Source organism: Psittacula echo (genome assembly GCF_963264785.1).
Source record: "Psittacula echo genome assembly, chromosome: 1".
In the NCBI taxonomy this organism is placed as follows: domain Eukaryota; kingdom Metazoa; phylum Chordata; class Aves; order Psittaciformes; family Psittacidae; genus Psittacula; species Psittacula echo.
In genome coordinates, this window is record NC_137735.1 from 42,143,842 (window position 1) to 42,164,352 (window position 20,511).

The following is a 20,511-nucleotide window of genomic DNA, read 5'->3' on the forward strand; positions in this document are numbered from 1 at the left end:
GTGGGAAAACATATTTTCATGTAATACCAGTTTGTGTCCTCCACCCAGTGCCCCAGTAAGCATTTAGCTGCTGTTCCTGTGTTTGCATCTACTTGACAGCTTTACCCTGTGATAATCATGGGCTTGAAAGAATAAGGCACATTTAGTATGGTTAGTCTGTGCGCTTGATGCATGCGTAGTATAGGAGTAATCAGAGATTTCAGTTGGCTGTTACTGAATTCAGTACTGTCTGTACTGAATTGATACCATTTTTACTTATGGGTAGAGTGTAGCCCAAATCTTGGTGAACTTTCATTAGTGCTTAAAGCATTGTCGTGGTTTAAGCCCAGGCCGTAAATCAGAACCACACAGTCTACTTCCACCCCCACCTTTCTTCCCTCCACTCCTGGAGGGACAGGGAGGAGAATCAAAAGAATGCAACTCCCACGGGTTGAGATAAGAACAGTTTAATAACTAAGGTATAACACAAATCACTACTGCTACCACTAATAGTAATAATGATAAAGGAAATAACAAGCAAGAGAATACAACCGCTCACCAACCGGTACCTCGCCCACACCCTGCCATGATCCAGCCCTTCCGGGAACTCTCAGTTCTACATCCTGGGCATGTCGTGCTATGGTATGGAATACCTCTTTGGCTAGTTTGGGTCAGGTGTCCTGTCCCTGCTTCCTCCCGGCTTCTCCTCCTCCCTGGCAGAGCATGAGACTCACAAAGTCCTTGCTCAGAGTAAACATTCTGACCAGGAACTGAAAACATCGGCTTTATCAGTATTATTCCCAGGCCAAAAGTCAAAACACAGCACTGCACCAGTAGAAAAAATGACTGCTACTGCTAAACCAGGACAGTATCCACCCCTTATTCCATACCATTCACGTCATGCTCAGATCCCACATTTTCAATATACCATCACTCTCATCTCAGTGCACTCTTATCCTAGTGCACAGACCAATCCCTATAAAGCTGCTGAGTCCATTCGGTCCATGATGTTGGGCTCCATCTCTTGTAATAGTCTTTCAGAGCGGGAGAGGCTGTGGGCAGTGTTCACACTCGTGAATAACATGGGCAATACTGTCTATTGCTAAGTCCACCCCTCGATCATGAGTCCATCTCTGTGTTGCATCTCTGCCCTGATGGCCTGAAGTGTCGTGGGCCCACCAGGCTCAAAATAATTCACCCTCCCCTGCAGCAGTCTCTGCAACTTGTCGTCGGGGACTCCACACAGCTGCCTTCCATCTCCGACGCTTCCAAAGCACTGGAGGGGCCCAGTGGATTAGATACTCGCCCATACTGTCCCACACACCATGACACTCATGACTGTCCAGCCTTGGGGAAAACCTCTCGATCCCCCTGTATTGTCTAAACCCAGACAAGACCCAAACCTGACTCTGCTTAACTCTCGGGATCAGACAAAATGGCCGTGGGTAGAACACTGTGTGTGTGCCAACATGGTGATCCCCATCACAATCTGCAGGCAGGTTCCAAGGGTACCCAAAGGCCATTCAAACCCTTCAGAACTCTCAAATGATGCTGCTGTGCTTGAAGGCTCTCCCACCACCAGCTTCTCTTTTTCTGAGTCCAGATCTTCCTCCTCTGCCTTGCTGGGAAATGCTGCCTGGTCTCCTGCATCCTCCTGCGGCTCGGGCTCACGGGGCTCGGCGGGCGGCTGCTGGGGGATGCTCTCGGCCGCCGCGGGGCTGGGCTTGGCTGTGGGGCTCGGCTCCTCCGCCGCCTCCTCCCGCTGCTCTGCAGCCGCCTCCTTCCCGGCCTCCGGCCCCGCTCCCGCCGCCGCTTGGTCCCCAGGGCCGCTCTCCCGGGCTGCTTCGGCCGCCGCCGGCTCCCGGGGCCGCTCCCCCTCGGCTCCCCGCAGCCTCACAAAGACGGAGGCGAGGACGAGGGCCAGGACAGTGAAGAGCAGCGGGACGGCCAGGTACAAGTCCACGGCCACGTCCATCCCGCCTTGCGGCCGGAGCCCGCCCGTATTACAAGCCATTACCATAAAGTACAATGAAACAAGAACCTTAGCCCAAGGCCCACACTTGATAAACACTAACACAGCAAATACCCGCTCTAAGTAAGCTACAGCATACTGAAACTGTGACATCAAGAGAAACAACTTTGAGAGCCAATAAATCAGCATTGTGCCTCAGTCAGATCTGTTGTTATCTCAACCCTTCGAGCCCCACGTTGGGCGCCAAAAAGAACTGTCGTGGTTTAAGCCCAGGCCGTAAATCAGAACCACGAAGTCCACTTCCCCCCCCCACCTTTGTTCCCTCCGCTTCTGCAGGGACGGGGAGGAGAATCAAAAGAATGCAGCTCCCACGGGTTGAGATAAGAACAGTTTAATAACTAAGGTATAACACAAATCACTACTGCTACCACCAATAGTAATAATGATAAAGGAAATAACAAGCAAGAGAATACAACCGCTCACCAACCGGTACCTCACCCACACCCTGCCATGATCCAGCCCTTCCGGGAACTCTCAGTTCTACCTCCTGGGCATGACGTGCTGTGGTATGGAATACCTCTTTGGCTAGTTTGGGTCAGGTGTCCTGTCCCTGCTTCTTCCCGGCTTCTCCTCCTCCCTGGCAGAGCATGAGACTCACAAAGTCCTTGCTCAGAGTAAACACTCTGACCCACAACTGAAAACATCGGCTTTATCAGTATTATTCCCAGGCCAAAAGTCAAAACACAGCACTGCACCAGTAGAAAAAATGACTGCTACTGCTAAACCAGGACAAGCATACATGTTTAACACCCAAGCTAATTCAAATTTTTGAGCCCTATGTGTTGTGTAACATTAATTTTGCAGCTTGCCATGCTGGCTGAGGAAAATAGGCCAAGAAGCAAAGTATAAAATTATAAGGGTAAACATTTATTTATGTGCATGAAGCATCCAAGCCAAACTGGGGCATGCTGAATGTGGTTTTACACAGGGTTCTTATAACTTTCAGGTGTTTGGTTATAGTACAATTAGACTAATCACTAAGTAACACAATACACTACTAAATGTACTACACTAGTAGTACTAGTACTACTTACTAAATGTAATACACTACAATGACTACTAAATGCAGCAAAACTTTACAAAGCAACTACGTTTCTGCAGTGTCGTCATCTGTCAGCATTCTTGCTGCTTATCCATTGATCCAGATGTCCCTGGAGTCCATCTTGCTGTAGGACTTATCTGTGACACTGAATGCTGGGAGGTTTCACAGATGTGTTAGAGGGGCTAGGATGCTAGCATTATGTTGGGTATCTAGGGGTAGTTTTTATCATTCTTGAACAGCTCTAGAAAGCAAAGTCCTCATTTCCAGGGCTGGGCTGTCTTTCTGGTGCTTGTGGTGGGGTGGGTTGTATTGTGTCCTTTAATTTGATTTACTTAAGCATGAACAATACCAAAGCCTCCTATAAAATTCCACTACCTCGTTACATTGCAGTGTATAATGTAAACTAGTATATGTTAACAAAGTTAATACAATTTCATACTGTAAAAACTGATTGATACAATAGTTAGGGAAGGAAATTTTCAGGGAAGTCATGGGTACAGCCTTTTAAAATAGAGGTTTCTAAAGAAAGGGAGAAATAAAACTAGCTAAAAGTATTCCTGTTTTCCCCTAAAAATATTTTCAGAATTGCTAAAAGGTTCGAACCTTTAAGAAATACCTACTCAAAATTACAGGTGGGTGGGAACAGAGACTCTGTATATACAAAGTGGAAAGATTTACCAGGGTGGAAAAGGATCTCAATCGTTAAAAAATTTGGTGAAGAACATGGCTGAATTTTTATTTAATATAAAGGAAGACTTCATGATTTTGGATGTTCTTTTGTAACTTCAAATTTATAGGTAGTGATTAAAGAGGTAGTGCTTAAATAACGCTAGTATGAGGAAGCTCTTTGTGTAGGTTAGAGAAGAATTGTGTGTGCAAATATGGTTACACCTACATTTTATGTCATTTCTATTTAGACTTCTCGGGTAATGAATGTACTGAAGTGGCATCTTAATGGTTGTGATAATAGAAGATAATGGGTCGTACTGAATCAGAAGTGGCATCTTAGTGGGTTATGATAATAGAACAGCCATTTCCATGCTTGTCTGGAAATGATGGTAATTGCTTCTGTAGCAATTATTAGCTTATGCAGAAAATGTCAATGCAGTATGTATGTAATTAAAAGGCTTATAAGGAGACATGTCATAACCAGGATGGATATATTTCAGAAAATGCAGATAAAATTCTATACATAGTTTTATTACTGATTTTGAGGATATTAATGTGCTTTAAAAACACATAGGGAATCTAATTTCAAAGCAGCCACATGAGAAAAGCATTCTTATTTTATGACAACAAAACCAACTTTTCAATTTGATGTCAAATTCCTTGTTTCTCCTTATACAAAGGATAAATACAGCTGCATGCAATTTAGGAATGATCAACAGATTTTATACCTGGAAAGTTTGTTTCATGCCCTTAAATTTGATACTGTATCTCAGATTGCCTTTGCTAGGAAGACATTTGGGCTATTGAATATAGAGTATAAATGTTTGCTTTCTGTCACTCATAAGACTTTCTGTTAACTTTTTATTCCTTCTGTAAAGCAGAATGAATCTTGTTCCTCTTCATATAATATTGCAGTTGCAATCAGTGTGAATTTTTAACTAATGTCTTTAGATATTACCAGGGCTTAGCATGTGTCCCCACTAGGTATACACACAAACACATGTACCACACATATATATAAACACAGCTGGCTGCATAGGTCAATAGAGCTAGAGAAACACTGAGCACTCACTGGGTGATCAGGAAGAATGCCCTTTAGTGGGGAAATATGTACACCTGTGCATTGCAGATCCCACCTAGCTGGGCCTGTACGCTTGGCCTATCCAGTGGCTGGCCACAGGTCCTTTTTTTTCCCAGTTGCCTCCTACGTGGGCACACATGCATATGGAAACAGGTCTCTCTGCTGAGCCTGAGACCTTATGGCCTAGCCAGTATTTGACCTGGACTCCCTGGTAGACAGCTCCTCCTGGGGTCTTGCCCTTAGGGATGTGCGTGCCTGCCTCCCAGGCCACTTCACCTGCTTGCTGACAGGTCTGGCTTTATAGTCCTTAGGGACTGCACACGGACTTACTTACTCTTACTCACTCACTCCTGTTCTGATTCCACAGACACATGGAGCACTGTGATCCATGGTCTGATGGCAGTTGCTGGCACTCAGACCCCCATAACCACACTTGTACACAGAACAGGTAGTCTCTCACCCAGGAAGGGGATTAGAAATGGAGTTTAATGAGCAGACAAGACAGCCAGTGCTGATTAAGTGCAGGTGCATGACTAGACAAGCATTCTGTCCGTCAGCCTGTGTTCATGCAATCCCTCTGGTTTTTCATGTATTTTTGGCATCTCCCTTCCCTTCTCCCCTTGCCCCTGATATCTCCCTAGTTTCTTACATTTGTATTCCTAGAAACTGAATTGAAAAGTTTCAAAATCCAGCTGATCTTAAGAAATTGAGCTGAGAGAGTTGTTGTTGTTCAACCTGGAGAAAAGAAGACTCCAGGGAGACCTTATTGTAGCCTTTCAGTTCTTAAAAGGTGCCTATAAGAAAGATAGAGAAAGACTTTTTAGCAGGGCTTGTTGCAATAGGATGAGGGGTGATTGTTTTAAACTAAAAGAGGGGAGATTAAGGCTGGATGTGAAGAAAAAATTCTGTACAATGAGGGTGGTAGAATACTGGAACAGGTTGCGCAGAGAGGTGGTGGATGCGCCATCCCTGGAGACATTTAAGGCCAGGCTGATGTGTTTCTGGGCAACCTGGTCTAATTGAAGATGTCTCTTCTCATTGCAGGGGGGTTGGACTGGATGACCTTTGATGGTCCCTTCCAACCAAAACTATTCTACGATTCCAGAACTTTAGCTTGTTCACACTAAGCGAAGATTTTGTGCGCTTTTACTTTTCTCCTTTAATTTTCCACTGTTTCTTTAAGAGACCTCTGAGAAATGTGGTGGAAGTTCTATGTCTGATATTAGACCAGATGAGCAGAGTGTTCCTTATGGCATGGCCTTTACAGTTATTACTGTTTGAAAAGTAATCAGATCATTACTGGATTTCTTATCAATAATTTCTGTACTTTATGTTGGTGCAGTAAGGTTAATGAAAGAAATTAAAACATCCAAATGTATAGCTTAATCTTTGGGTCCACAGTTTTTCCCATTCAGACATGTAGTTGTTTTACCACCATCTGTATTAAATTTAGGGCTAGATTACAGAACCAGTTGAGGCACAACTTATGCAAAATTTTGATTTACACAATTATTTTTAAAGGAGAGGGCTTAGCTTAGGATAGGTGATTCCTGGCAGCTTCTAGTAAGTGTTGGGGAAATTTTATTGTACCCCTTGAGGTGAATTAAATACACATATATATAAAGTGATTTAATGGACAAAGTGTTGGACAGAGTCGTACTGCTGTGGTTCTAAAGGGAGTTTGCAAAGATGTAGCATGAGCTGATTCCTTGTGCCTGTGTGTGCCAGCACCACTCATATTACAAATCAATACTGTAACATTTCTCAGCTTATCACCAAGGGAGTTGGTTCTCCCTTATATAAATTTGTTCCACCTCTGGCCTTCCTGTTTCTGTTGTTTAACCTGGTTCTGGAGTTAGGCTTTCCCACTGCCAGGACAAGGTCATTTCTCTGTCTCCAGTTACTATTGCTGAGCGGTTAAAAATTTAATAAGGTATCTCGAGTTAAAATTTCTGCAGCTGTTTTTCTGTACTAAATGCTTGATGATTTTAGGTACTTTGATTGATGCTTGAAAAAATGGCTGTCTCGGATCCTCATCTCAAGCATCTATCTGTACCCTTTCTCTCTTTGCCTCATACATAATGTAGAGAGATCTAAAAGAATGTGTGTGGTGGGTTGCCTGTGACCGACTGCCACGTGCTTACGCAGCTCTTTTCTCCCTCCCTCAACAGGAGGGGTGAGAAAATAGGATCAAAAAGCTTGTGTGTCAACACATAGACAGGGAGACTGCTTACCAGTCACCATCACAGGCAAACCAGACTTGGCTTGGGGAAAAGTAGTTTAATTTATTTCCAATTAAGATAGATTTTGGTGGTGAGAAACTGTCCTAGGTTCAGCAGTAGCAGTCATTTTTTCTCCTTCTTAGTAGCTGGTGCAGTGCTGTGTTTTTGACTTTCGGCCTGGGAACAGAGCTGATAACACTGATGTTTTTAGTTACTGCTCAAATGTCTGGCCTGACCAAGGACTTTGTGAGTCTCATGCTCTGCCAGGGAGAAGGGGAAGCTGGGAGGAAGCAGAGACAGGGCACCTGACCCAAACTAGCCAAAGAGGTATTCCATACCACAGCACGTCATGCCCAGGATGTAGAACTGAGAGTTCCCGGAAGGGCTAGAACGCTGCTGGGTGGGGGGCGAGGTATCGGTATCGGTCTGTGAGTGGTGAGGTACTGGTCGGTGAGCGGCTGTATTCTCTTCCCTTGTTATTTCCTTTATCATTATTATTGGTGGTAGCAGTAGTGATTTGTTATACCTTAGTTATTAAACTGTTCTTATCTCAACCCGTGGGAGTTGCATTCTTTTGATTCTCCTCCCCGTCCCTCCAGGAGCGGAGGGAAGAAAGGTGGGGGGGGAAGTAGACTGCGTGGTTCTGATTTACGGCCTGGGCTTAAACCACTACAGAAACAAAAAATAAAACTTGAACCAACACCTTCCCACCCTCACCCTCCCCTTTGCAAGTCAACTTCATTCCTTCACTCTTGACTCCTCTGTCCTTCCTTGTCCCCTAAGTGGTACAGAGGGGATGAGAGTTTCAGGTGTTAGTCAGACATCTGACTAACAGTTTTTCTTGACACTTTGTCCTTTCCTCAGTGTGAGTCCTTTCCATAGGCTGCAGTCCTTCACGATAAACCTGCTCCAGTGTGGGCTTTCCATAGGTTGTGGTTCTTTCAGGACACATCCACCTGTTCCAGCATAGGGTTCTCCATGGCGGGGGGGGGGGCACATGTTTGCACTAGTGTTCTCACTTCTCCTCCCCCACCTCCTCATCACACCTCTGCCTGAGTGGTGTTTTTGTTTGTTTGTTCTTAAATAGATTTGCATGGAGGTGGCACCAGGTTCCTCAGGAAAGTGTTTGATCTGCCTTTCAGTCAGGTGAATAGCAGACCTAAAATACACTTTTCTGAACCAAAATGCATTATCCAGAGGGACAGAAAGTTGAATCTAAAGGTCTATCTTCAGGACCTAACTGAAGTTATGTTAATAACCTCTTAAAGCGCTGGGCTAAAGATTGTCTCCCATTTAATTTGAGGAGAGGAAATAAAGGGTTCCGATTATTTCCGGGATTGTTACCTACCACAGAAAGAGAAAGTGTGTTGAGAGGAGGGAGCAGGGTCTTATCTTGGCTAGCTAAGCAAAACAATTCTGATATGCTGGAGCACTGTGGGTGCACTAACTGTAAATAATGGTGTTTCTGGAATCTGTACAGGTCTCGAAGGAAATGCAGGATATGGAAAAGGCCTCTGATCTGCTTATGTGATAAGTGTTATGTGTCAGTTGTCTGCTGGCTGTCAAAAATTTACCTGGATCCCTGAGGCTACTTACCTGTGTAACCCCAGCAGTTTTCTGTGCTGTATCCTGTACAAGTATCTGACCTGAAGAGGAGCGGGGCTGATCACATCTTGTCAAGACAATTTGACATGTAAACTCTGGTTTCCTGAATGTTGTTTCAACAGTATGGGGGTACCCAGGTTCCCTTGTGAATTGAGGCTTTGCAATTTTAATCTGATTGATAGAGGTCCAGTACTGTTCCCACTAAAGGTTTTGCTACAAATGCTAAAAAGCAATGTAAAGTGTATCTCTTGGTTTCTTTTTATAAGGTGTTTCCTACTTTAAGGAAGCAGGCTGATAGAAGAATAGATTGTGGTGAATAAAGGAATAGAAATAGGAATTAGTATTTTCTCCACTGTATATGCAACCTATGTTAACAGTATATTCGTAGAGCAACACAGGCTTAGTAGCTTTGGCCCATCAGCTGAAGCTGCTGTGATTGAAAAGCATGTTTTGGTGGAAGCAAGGAAATACTGGCAATACGCTGCAGTATCGTGTTCGGCCACGCAGTTCTTCCAGCGCTGGGAAACGAAACCTGAACTTAGCGACCTCACTGCACGGGGAATGGAAACTGAAAGCTGGTGGGATGGGAGGTGGGGCCTTGCTCCGGGGCTGCCCTCTGGCGATGCCTTAAAGGCAGATGGCTGTGGAACCTGGCCGGGCTGCGGAGCGGACAGCAGCAGCAGGTACTGTGGCAGGCAGGATCTGTTAGAAGTTGTGGTTAGATTGCCTTTAGGCTGGGGTTTGGGGCTGAGACTTGTATTAGGGCTGGAGTTGGGTTTTGTTTTGGGGAGAGTGATTTGCTTGGGTTTAGGCTTGGTGCTGGAGCTGAGGTTTGCATTGGGGCTGCAGTTAGTTTAGGGCTAGGGAGGTGTCTGGACAGCATGTAGGGGGGACTTTGCGGGCAGCAAGGGAGCACCCTTCAGAATGGAGGGGTGCTGGCAGGATGTCATAGCCACCTGGTTGCCTCTGCCCATGCTGTAGCCCCAGGTGTTGATATGTTAGTGCAGAAAAGCATGAATGTAGCAAAGTATTTAAGCCTTTTTTTTTTCTTTTTCCTTTGACAGATGCAGTTTTGTTTTGAGAACATCTGACTTTATGTTTTCAGATATGGAAAGTCACACTTGCTTAGGAGATTGCTAAAGTAGTGGTGGCCATTTCCTAGGTAAGTGACAATTTCAGCACGTAGAAATGGACAATTCATCCCAGAATGGTGTTCTCCAGCCTTTGATGTAGCTTTTTCAATTTAGATAAGAAAGTGAAGAAAAGGCTCAGGTCTGTTGCTGCCTTGAGAAAAAGTACATAGGCAGGTACACAAAAGGTGGTTTCATGCAGCTGTATGTATATAAATAGATACATTGTGTGAAAACTGTAAAGTTATGTTAAGCACATCACTGTAATATAGCACGCTGTACAGTATTTTGCAAGTAGATAATGAAAATGTTTTTGTTTCTATGTAATTTTATTTGGTAGGGGCTTAAGGTGGCAATCAGAAAGAAAATTGCAACTTAGTTTTGTGTTCGTGAAATCTGAAAAACAGGTTGCACTTTAGTTTCTTTTGTTAGTTTTTAAAGAGGTTATTTTAGATGTCTAAAAAAGACATCTAAATAGTCTTTTTATGGTCTCAGGAAAAAGAAGGACAAATATATCTGTGGCATATGAATATTGCAATGGGAGATGCTACAACAATGAATACTGCATGAGGCCATTACTTGAACAGAAACTAGGGAAAACTAAAGTTGATAAGAACTGATCTGATGTGGTAGGGACTGTGTAGGGTATCCCAAGCTGCTTGTTCTTTTGCTCAAAGGAACTGAACATTGTGACCTTGTAAGGTGGGGTGCTATGCTAACCGTTACAGGTGAGTTACTCAAGATTTGAGAAAATCCTACCCTTAGCAGGAGGTAGAGCGGGATAATAAAAAATTAATTAAAAAGTGGGGTTGATACCAAACAATGGTTACTCCCATCACACAATGAAGATGTTGTGGCATTCCTGATTATGACTAGACTAGTATGAATGGTGTGGATACTTGTGGGTTGTGGGTTCAAGTCACTTGAACAAGGAAACATGGATTATTCCTTGACGTGTGTGTAGGTATAGCTAATAAAGCAAATTATGACCAACCCCTCAAGGGTCCTTTCAGGCAAAACTCAAAACAGATACATAATGCTCCTCTTCAGTAAACTTAAAGAAAGACAAAAGCTGATGTTTTCCTTATAAGTCATAAAAATATGTATTGAATTTTAAAGTGAATAAATGTCTTAACGGGATGTTCATGAAATGCTTTCTTTAAAGTTTTCTTCCAGCGTGATTAAGAAGTAGATAATGGTTGAAGCTTGAGAGCATACCATGTTCCCTGAAAATTGTCTCTTGATTAATTAGAGTTTTCATCTTTTGAATGCCAAGATCTGTGATGGATTTCAAGAAAGTTGTTCATAATGCTGCAAACGAAAATGCTCAATATGCCGATACGGATAGCGAGTGTAGCGACAGTGAGAAAATTGGCTTCATTCCAGCAAAGGAAGATAAAGAGAGTGGGTGTACAAATGGCAGTGCTGGGGATGATGAGCCTGGTGACAAAACAGATGCAGCTGTTGAGCGAATGCTTAAAGAAGAGGAAGGCAGAAAAAAAGAAGCTGAAGATGTAGACTACAGTAAGGCTTACGGTATCGTGACAACTGAAGAAGTGACAGAGCAGGCATCGCAAACTGAAGGCGAGGAGTTCAGAATTCTCCATCATAAATGTGATTCCCAAAGTCCTGGTGAGGAGCTGTTACTAGCTTATGCTCATGTCCTTGGCTTTTATTGCAGGGTCTTAACTTTTGGCTCTATTGTAATTAATAGATGAGTTATGGTTATATGGTTCTATCAGTAACCATGTATGTGTTTATTTTAGGAATAAGAAAATGTCTTGAATATCTGAGACTACACATGTGGTCATCCCTATCAAGAGCTGAGTAAGTACAATGGGATTCATGGAAAGAAATTTAATAAATGGTAATAAAAATGGTTTCTTTGAATTAAATAGGCATCACAGTGTAGTACCCTTCAGAGAAAGAAGCTATGTGCTTATCCCCTAGGTTTGTGGAAAATCAGGACACTGGAAGCATGTTTAGGATTCCGTACTTCCTCTACATGAAAGAAGATTCCTAATATAACAGAAAGATTGCCCAAAGAGTAGAGATTGTCTGCACATTTTGGGAACTGATCTACAATTTTATCTGTTGCTACTTATTTTTTTTCAAATTACCTGTCATGCTGCTTCTTTTTTTTCTTTTTTTTTTTTTTTTTTTGAGCATCTTTCCTCGTATGGTTTAGGTCTACTACTTTTACAGTGTTTAAAAGAGTTTGTCAACAAAAATTTCCATTTCATATATACCTTCTGTGGTTTTGTATGTCAGTCCTCATGCATGATCTTCTGCATGTCCAGATTCTTGTTCCTTTCCCTGCTTGATATGGAAAAGTTAGCAGTAGCAATGTTCACATTGACAGTGAAATGTTGCCTCTGCATTCTGGAGCTGACTTGCTGAAGAGATTAGTATGAATTAAAGGCAGACAATTTACATGTATAAGATGGAAGTTTACATAGTTTTTCTTCATAGAAGGCTGCTCGTTGCATCAGATAACAAACTAGGCCTGTAAGCCAGAGGCTGATTTTCCTAGTGGAAAGGAAGGCTGGACCTTCCCAGGTGTGGATCCAAGGTGATGTGTATCAGGCATTTTTGACAGCCTTGAAGAAAACAGCCATGGTCTTACCATTACAGTATGGCTGTTCCCATAAATGCATTAGTATTGTAACAGACAGTGTAGTATGTAATAGACAAACGCAGGAGCAGAGAACCTTTACCAGAAGGTCTTGCTTCTTCTTCATTTGGACCTGCAAAGTTCTTCTGACTCCTTGATCTGTCCTGGGTAAAACATTGTACCCATGGGCTTTGATGGATTCTGAAGAGCTGTAGAGCACAGTCAGTTCCCAGGATATATTAAAAGCTACTGAGATGCTGTCTATATTTGCCATCTCCAGTGCAATAGATTTGTTTCAACTTTGAACTAAGACTGGTTAATGTAAATTTTATCAACTTTCATAGTTTTCTGAAACAGGAAGGGAATGAAGACTTCTTTTAATTCTTTAGTCTCTTGAAGGAATGCATTGTGATTGGATTCTTCTTGCTATTAAGATATTTTTCTTGCCATAAACATTCCTTGGATGAGGGAGGTAGTTGTCATTGTCATGATAATTGTTGATAACCCACTTGCTATTTTTAGCTGGAAACTCAGGGAGGAAGGTTCTCAAAATATATTTTGTGGTTATTTCCTGTGGGGTATTTCTTGGAGCAGACAACACTTTCCACATAAGCAGGTGTGGACAAGGGGTGCCACAGGAGTCACAGAAGCCTCGGATACTACATAAGTGTCACGAGTTGTAAAGGAGACAATTGCTAATGCATTCAATAACTGAAAGAACTGCAGGCTAGTTAGGACTAACCTTAGATCCAAGAAAGATGGTCTCCTATTGATTTAATTTATACATTTAATCTTTAATTGTTTTAATGAACAAAAACATTTAAAATTTGTTAGTAAGCAAATTTCTTCTGTCTCATGTCTGTGACTTTTCTTGGACTAATGTTATGTATGTGCTATTTCTTTATCTTTCAGATATGTCAGTCTATTAAAAGACTTTGTCGAGTCTGAATTCTTTGTGATAGATGGGGATTCCTTACTACTTATGTTTTTAGATGAGAAAACACAGTATCTGAACTTCTTCTACCGAATTGAATGCTTCCTGCAGGATTTCACTGAAAAAGGAGCAAAATATGTCATTACTTTCTTCAAGGTACAGAAGAAGTAACGTTTGCTGTTTAAACCACTGCACTCCTTCAAAACCATATGCTTGATTCTAACCAGGATTGGGAAACTGCTCATTATGTCAACAAATGTAACCAAATAATTTAATTGTTTTTATTTCCCACAGGATGCAGAACAGATGTACTTTCCTTATCCTCATTTTCTTTTTTTACGTACTGCGTTAATAGAACACCTGAGGCATAACACAAGCATCACTGTTCATACAGAATTTTCCAATTGTTTATCATCCCAATGGGAGATTTTCCTGAAGAAATGCTATCCTTACTTCATCATTGTATCTGATATAGGACTGAGCTCTCTCCAGACAGACTTCTTGTCTGTTTTAATTGCTCATTCACTGTCAAAGAAAATCAACGTTGTGCTCACTTCAGGACAGGAGTATGATATTCTTAGAGTTTATGGATATCACGTTCAGAGTGTGTATAAGCACAGATTATTTTTTGTAAAGGTAAGTTACACAACTTCTTTGTCAGCTTGCAATAACAGTGTTAGTTCTCCTTAGCAAATTTAATGAAGATATCTCAATGTAAGTGTTTTACATACTAAAATTATAAAACACTGATATGTGGCTCATTTTATGTTTCTTTACTGGTCTTGAAATCCTTAACAGGTAAGTGTTGCAATTGATGGCAAATTCCTGCCCTGTTCTCTATTGTCTCATTTGACATTCCTGTTCACTTAAGACAAGATACTCTCAAATACAGCCTTTCCCTAATCTTCAGTACTACACGTCTTAGTTGACTTGTAATATGCTAAACAAAGACTAGCATCTAGGGCAGAAATGTGATTTTGTAAGATTTTATTTAGAATAGATGTTTCTTGGAGGCTGAAGATTAACATATGTTTAAATTGTTTCTGTCTGTGGTTAGTAGTGCCTGATGCATTGTATCTATTTACTTTTGCATATACCTGACTTCTGCACTTCTCAGTATGGACAAGATCTAGGATGTGCCTATGGAAACCTAGTCAAGTGCAAAGAACCATTCATGTGTCTATATGGTCATTTCAAGCTGAGCCTGAAAAGCATACAAGAAGAGGTAATTTGACCTCTTTGACCCTTTTTCTTTTTTCAACTTGGTTTGGCTGTCCTCCATTCCTTCACCTAAAATTCTCTGCTAGCCAGAACTGGGGACTCTATTCCTTATCCTGAAGTGACACCCTGAGTCTGAGAAAGTCTTCTTTATGCCCAGTTGTCTTCACAGCAGCTTGAAACTATTTCTTTCCTTAAAGTTCATTCAAGTAAGATGGTTCAGCTGGAAACTGATCCACGGAGTGCTGCTTAAGGGCAGCTGGCTTGCAGAAGATGGGAACCAGCCCATTTCGCAGGAATCACCATCTGGTCCAGCAAGATGATTTTTTTTTTCAGTCCAGAATATGAGGGCCTTGAGGGGCTGAAATAGGGCCCTGAGCAGGGAAGGTGGAAGGAGGCCCCAGGAGTCAAACAGACACTGTCAGGGCTGTTGGTGCCCTTGAGGACATGACAAAAAAGGGCTATTTTTACTAATGTTTGTGCCACGTTTCCTTCTGTAATTTTCATGTCCTTTTTTAACCTTCTGTGGTGGAACTTAGTAAAGAATAAGACTTGTCCTTCTTTTTGTAATTTTTATTATAGCAGTCATATGCTATTCATAATGTTATGACAACAGGTTCACCGGAGTGTCCATCTGTTGAAACAATTGTGGCCTGAAGGATCTGACATTCGGCGTGTGGTCTGTGTTCTTGCTTGTGCTGTGGGATTAAAAATATACAGCAACATGTTGGAAAATGCAAGTAATTCCATGGGAACAAAGAAGCAGCAATCGGCAAGAGTAAGAATTTTTTTAGATATCTTTCAGCATAGTGACTATATACATTTTGCTAGCAGAAGAGGTGACTGTCCTAGATCTCAAGCTGAAGAGGGGCCCAGATGCTTCCTTTGTTGACTATACTCTCTAAGTGGTCTGGTTTAGGTAATTACTGTGGCCACAGCTTTTCCAAAGGAGCATGGTCACTCTGTGGGTGGCACTGTGCCCACTGCCACAGTGACTACTTCTGGGGAAAGCTTTACCTGAGGAGCAGTTATTCCCACAGGGAATTTTACCTTAGAAGGCAGTTGTGCTCATTGTTTTTCTTTTCCTAACACTCAGTGGCATACTGGCTTTTACAAAAAAAATAACCCTTCCTTCAAGGTAGCAGGATGTTTCAGAAAAACACCTTTCTTTCTACATGTCATGACATCATTTTTGAGGCCATACTACAAGCCTTATATTTTCATCAAGTTAACACAGATGCAATATCAGTAATATTTTGATAGACACGTATTTAGTGGACTACAAGGATAGCTAAAAGTGGATTTTTATACAGACTTTTTGCTGTGCAGTTGAGAAAAGAACACAGACCTATCTCTAGATAGTAGCCTTTCTTCTTAAAATAACATTTCTAGTCAGACACACTGACAGTTGTCTTTGTCTTGATTTTCATAGTCATATTCTTTTCAGAAAAGATTTTTTTTTTTACATTATTAACTGAGTGTTCAATTTGGCTTAAGTGTATCCACTAGTGATGACAATGCATGAATTGTTTAAATATGTCAAAATTGTTAGCTGCTTTAAGCTGCTTTAAGGGTGAACACAGTTATTTTACTGAAGGATGTGGTCAACATTTTATATGTCATCTCTCAACAGGGAAGAAGTAAACACTTATCTCCAAAAGAAGCAGCTGACCTCTGTAGAATGCAATGTCTTGCGGTGACTTTTCTTCTTCATATGCCTCTTTCACGGAGAGCTCAGATTAGGATCATGAAATCGTGCTGGACTAAGCAAGTTTTACCATTAATAAAAATGGTATGTGTAGCACTGTCTTACTTCCCCTGTCATCGTGTGCAGTTGTTAATTCAGTTTTCATTTTCCTTTATATGCTAATTTAGTCATTTGAGGAGATCAAAGAGCATAATGTACCTGCTGGAAACAAGCCTTACCTGGTTCAGGAATCTTGTGAGCCACAGTTCAGTGGGGTTAGGAGAATGTTTGGGGCAATAGCTTGTACTTGACCTCTCTTTAGACCTCTCCAGTTAGACAGCGTTAGTGTTAGGCTACTGGGCTAGATGGACATTTTGGTCTCAGCCAGTATGAGAATTTTGGTGGCAGGCCTTTTTCTTGTTTAAAGTTGGTTATTGTAGTGCAGGAGAACAGTTTCATTATTGCAGAGAAGTCAAGTAGCAGTGTGTTGTTTTTTCATGTCAGTAGAACCAAGGTAGTTAACCCTGCTTTGGAGATGCTGTGATCTCTCCACGTGAACAGATGCTCCCTAAGAATTAATTATTTGCTTTATTTTAACAGCAACAATTGTGTACGCATTTTGCTCTGACACAGCTAAGCAATACAAATGATTGGAAATTGGATTTAACTTACCTGCCTGACTTAAATGATGAGTCACTGCTAATAAATCTTGCATATTATTATGAGGTCGAATACAATAAAGGTATTTATCTTTGAACAGTTTACTGATCTTTCTAATTTTAGTAAGCTGCAAAATGAAAAGAAACTGCTTGTACAAGCAGAAGTGAGCACAGTTTTCTAATTACCCGTGCAATAACGGATGCATTTTATGACATAATAGGGAAACTTGTTTCTATAGCCAAGTCTAGAAAATCACATGTGAAAGTGTCCTTCACCAGTACTCATTCAGAATACTTTACCATATCTTATCTTTGATGTACCATCTGGACTTATGCAGAGGAAGAGTGGTATAGCATAAGCAGTAAGAGCTCTGGGTCACTGTTATTAAGTATTCTCAACCATTTGTTTTTTTAGCCAGCTTTCTGTCTGTTTCATTTTGTCTTAGTGCAACACAGAATGGAAACCAGATACTATTCCCTAGTGTCACTGTGACATTGGATAATATTTTAAATTTCAGATGAGATTGATTCAGACAAAAGCATATATTGGTTCATAAATACATGAATTTGGGAGCTGGAGCTTTAAGAACACCATCAGATGTGTTAAGATTCACAAAAAAGTTGCAAAATCTGACAGAGCAAGGAAGTAGGGAAAAAGATATGTAGCAGATGTTCTTACAGAGTAATTCTGTTTACCTGAAATCCTCTGGCATGAGTTTGTCTGATAGTAAACCATAACACTTTCTTTATGTGTCTAGTCACAAGGTGTCCTGTATGTACTTCAATAAAGCAAGTGTAAAGGAATTTTTAAAAAAAATATAAATAGGACTATGAAATGTAATACCTATTATTGGGCACTAAAAGGAAAATTCAAGGTTCTACCCTGCAGGAGGGTGAGAGAAATTCTTCTTTAGCTGTGGAGCTTGCAGGTATTTAAATCTGATGTTTTTGGCAAAACACATCTTTTTGGTATATTTACTTAGTTATACCCTGGACTTTTAAAAACTGTGAATGCATATCATTCTGTTCTAATTTGTTCTGACGATATTGGATAAGACTGAAGTCTGTGTCTGGTGCTGCATAGGTGAATAGGTAGGCTCTGTTTGAGGAAACTTAATTTTAAAGTGCCCTTTTTTTTTTCTCCTTTCCCTCTTTCTTGCTTTCCCTTGCAGGATTAAAGTTCAAAAAGGAATTGGGGAAAGAAATGGAGGATGAATACCGATGTTTATGGGACACTGTAAGAAAATTGGCTGCGAAATACTGTTTCGGAGATGCTTTCCCAATACGAGACACTTCCCAACCATTTCTTGATCAGAAAGATACATTTTTTAGAGGTACAGGCAACTCCACATATTAGAGAGTTAGACGCATGATTTTTATTGCTATCATTAAAAGTTCTAGCAGTAGTGATCTGATTTTATCCTGATCACAAATCTTATCCATGCTTCATGGATCCTTTTCAACCCACTAGCAAAACTTACTGCTGATGCCAAAATGTGATGAGACCTTATAGGTAAAATTCTGACTCTACAGTAGACAACACAAGTGTTGTTACTGATTTCAGTAGGAATTTGATTTAGTTCCATGATTGCTAGGCCAAATCCATTGTATGTATTACGAAAAACATGATAAGTGTAATACAAATAATAGTAAAAAGCCTTATAATTACTCATAATTAAAGTAACAATTATGCTGCAGGAAGGATGCCTCTGAAGAGCATCTTTGTGTATATTGATATAGGATTATAGAGGTATTGGGCATAGGAGCAGCAAAGTAAGTTAAATAAACAATTATTACCCTAATGGCAGAGTCCAGCCATCACTGTAGCTCACATTACAATCCTTGAGGATTGTAGAAATGTGACTTGCCCATAAGTGTGTTAAATTAAACCACTATCCTATTTAGTAGCCTGTAATTGGGGAAGTGCAAAGTTGGCTCAGATTATTTTCTTCCATCACTTGCGAGATCTGTTCTGAACTTCTGAAAGGAGTAGTTGGAGATTTTTGCCTGATATCTGACATTTCTTGAGAACCAGTTTAGTTACAACCTTCAAAAGTCTGGTTTCATCTTTAGCAGGAAATTCAGTAGAAGCTGGAATATAATATCACTGAAGCTTGTGAGTATTGTTCTGCTAGTTTCAAAGATGTCAAGTTGGCAAAGTGGGTTCTAGTGGTCAAAAAAACACCCAGTTTGTTTGTTATCTTCAGGATATTAAAACCTCTTTTGGCACAGCATTTGTGTTACCCATTTCTGTGTTTCTTTTGGACACCCTGGAGACTAAAGTTGTGGCTAGACTTCAAATGTTGGAAGCATGAACAATGCAATGTCATCTCCAGTCATCTAATGCAAGTGCTTTTGAAAGTGTATATTTAGGACACTGTGGTCTTTATGGAATTAGTGCAGAAAGTAGATGCCTGTGAGATGGGATGGGTTGTAGCATTCAAAATGTTAGTGTAAGTGTCTAAAATGGATTATGAGAATACCTGCTTGGAAGCGTAATGATGTCTGCTTCTTTCTTCTTCCTATGCTTGAGAAGAAACAGGAAAAGGGGAATTAGTGAAGTGCTGCTCACTTGTAGCAAATTTTGCTTTATAGACTTTATAATGTAACTTGACAGAATTTTCAAGTATTATATGCAATTATATTTATTCTTAACTAAACAATATTAATTTTTTTTTACACTGTAAAGAGTATGACAGAAAAATTCCCAACATTGGACTAATCTCAGTGAAATCTAATCTTGTTGAAGATTATGCTGGAGATGTTTTGAAAGATCTACCTGTTTTAAAAAGGTACATATAGGAGTTTTATTCTAGTGAAATAACATTACACATGCTTATTTTCTGCTTCCCTGCACTTTACATCCTTATGATGCTCAATTTGCACAAATGTAGAAGTGCTTTTGCTATGACTGGGTAAAATTTCACATTTACATGTACTGGTGTAAATATTAACAGATTCAGAACAAGAATGGAGAAGAGGCAGTATGTCCATGTTTTCTCATACTGTTATTTGCGTTATAGTCTTTGACTCTTATTTTACATTTTGTAACTCTTTTTCTAAATGTACAATTCATCCTTGAAAGGTCTTGTTCTAAATTGCAAAGTTCAGATTGATTTCAGGAACAGATAAACATTAAATAAAAATACTGGAAAAGAACAACAGATTATCCTTTACACTTGATCTCCTGCTTGTGGAACTGGTTTCTGTGCTGCACAATGGCTGTTTTTTACACAGTGTGCAAGTTATCTAGTTGCCTTGCATTCTACGATTGATCTGTATGAAAATAAGTGACAAACTGGGGTTTTGCTTTTTTTGTTAGTAATTATTTCTGAAAAACCGAGGGAAGACAAGCCCTAGAAAGCGGAATAATATTCAAGGATCACCGTTTCCAAGCTCAGGAGCAATGCGTTCTGACAAAGAGGAAGGTTGCCCAGAGAAGCTGTGGATGCCACATCACTGGCAGTGCCCAAGCCCAGGATGGGGGCTTGGAGCAACCTGGTCTAGTGGAGGGTGTCCTTGCCCATGGCAGGGGTTTGGAACTGGATGATCCTTTCCAACCCAAACCATTCTATAATGTCAATATATTGACCCAATATATTTAGAATAGAATTAAACTCTGCATTGGTTTTCTGCCAC

General features: G+C 40.8%; 1 protein-coding gene across 1 annotated transcript in view; it reads left to right on the forward strand.

The window, feature by feature from the left end:
- DDX60 (DExD/H-box helicase 60) overlaps positions 1-20,511 on the forward strand; it is a gene marked incomplete at its 5' end in the record, with an annotated part of 64,724 nt that overhangs the window by 9,663 nt on the left and 34,550 nt on the right. Inside the window, 11 exons of the mRNA XM_080633310.1 lie at positions 9,008-9,313; positions 11,037-11,392; positions 11,527-11,587; positions 13,287-13,464; positions 13,603-13,944; positions 14,426-14,533; positions 15,143-15,304; positions 16,160-16,318; positions 16,814-16,955; positions 18,045-18,206; positions 19,562-19,664. Of these exons, the coding sequence (XP_080489436.1) occupies positions 9,008-9,313; positions 11,037-11,392; positions 11,527-11,587; positions 13,287-13,464; positions 13,603-13,944; positions 14,426-14,533; positions 15,143-15,304; positions 16,160-16,318; positions 16,814-16,955; positions 18,045-18,206; positions 19,562-19,664 (2,079 nt within the window). The remainder of the gene's footprint in view (positions 1-9,007; positions 9,314-11,036; positions 11,393-11,526; positions 11,588-13,286; positions 13,465-13,602; positions 13,945-14,425; positions 14,534-15,142; positions 15,305-16,159; positions 16,319-16,813; positions 16,956-18,044; positions 18,207-19,561; positions 19,665-20,511) is intronic.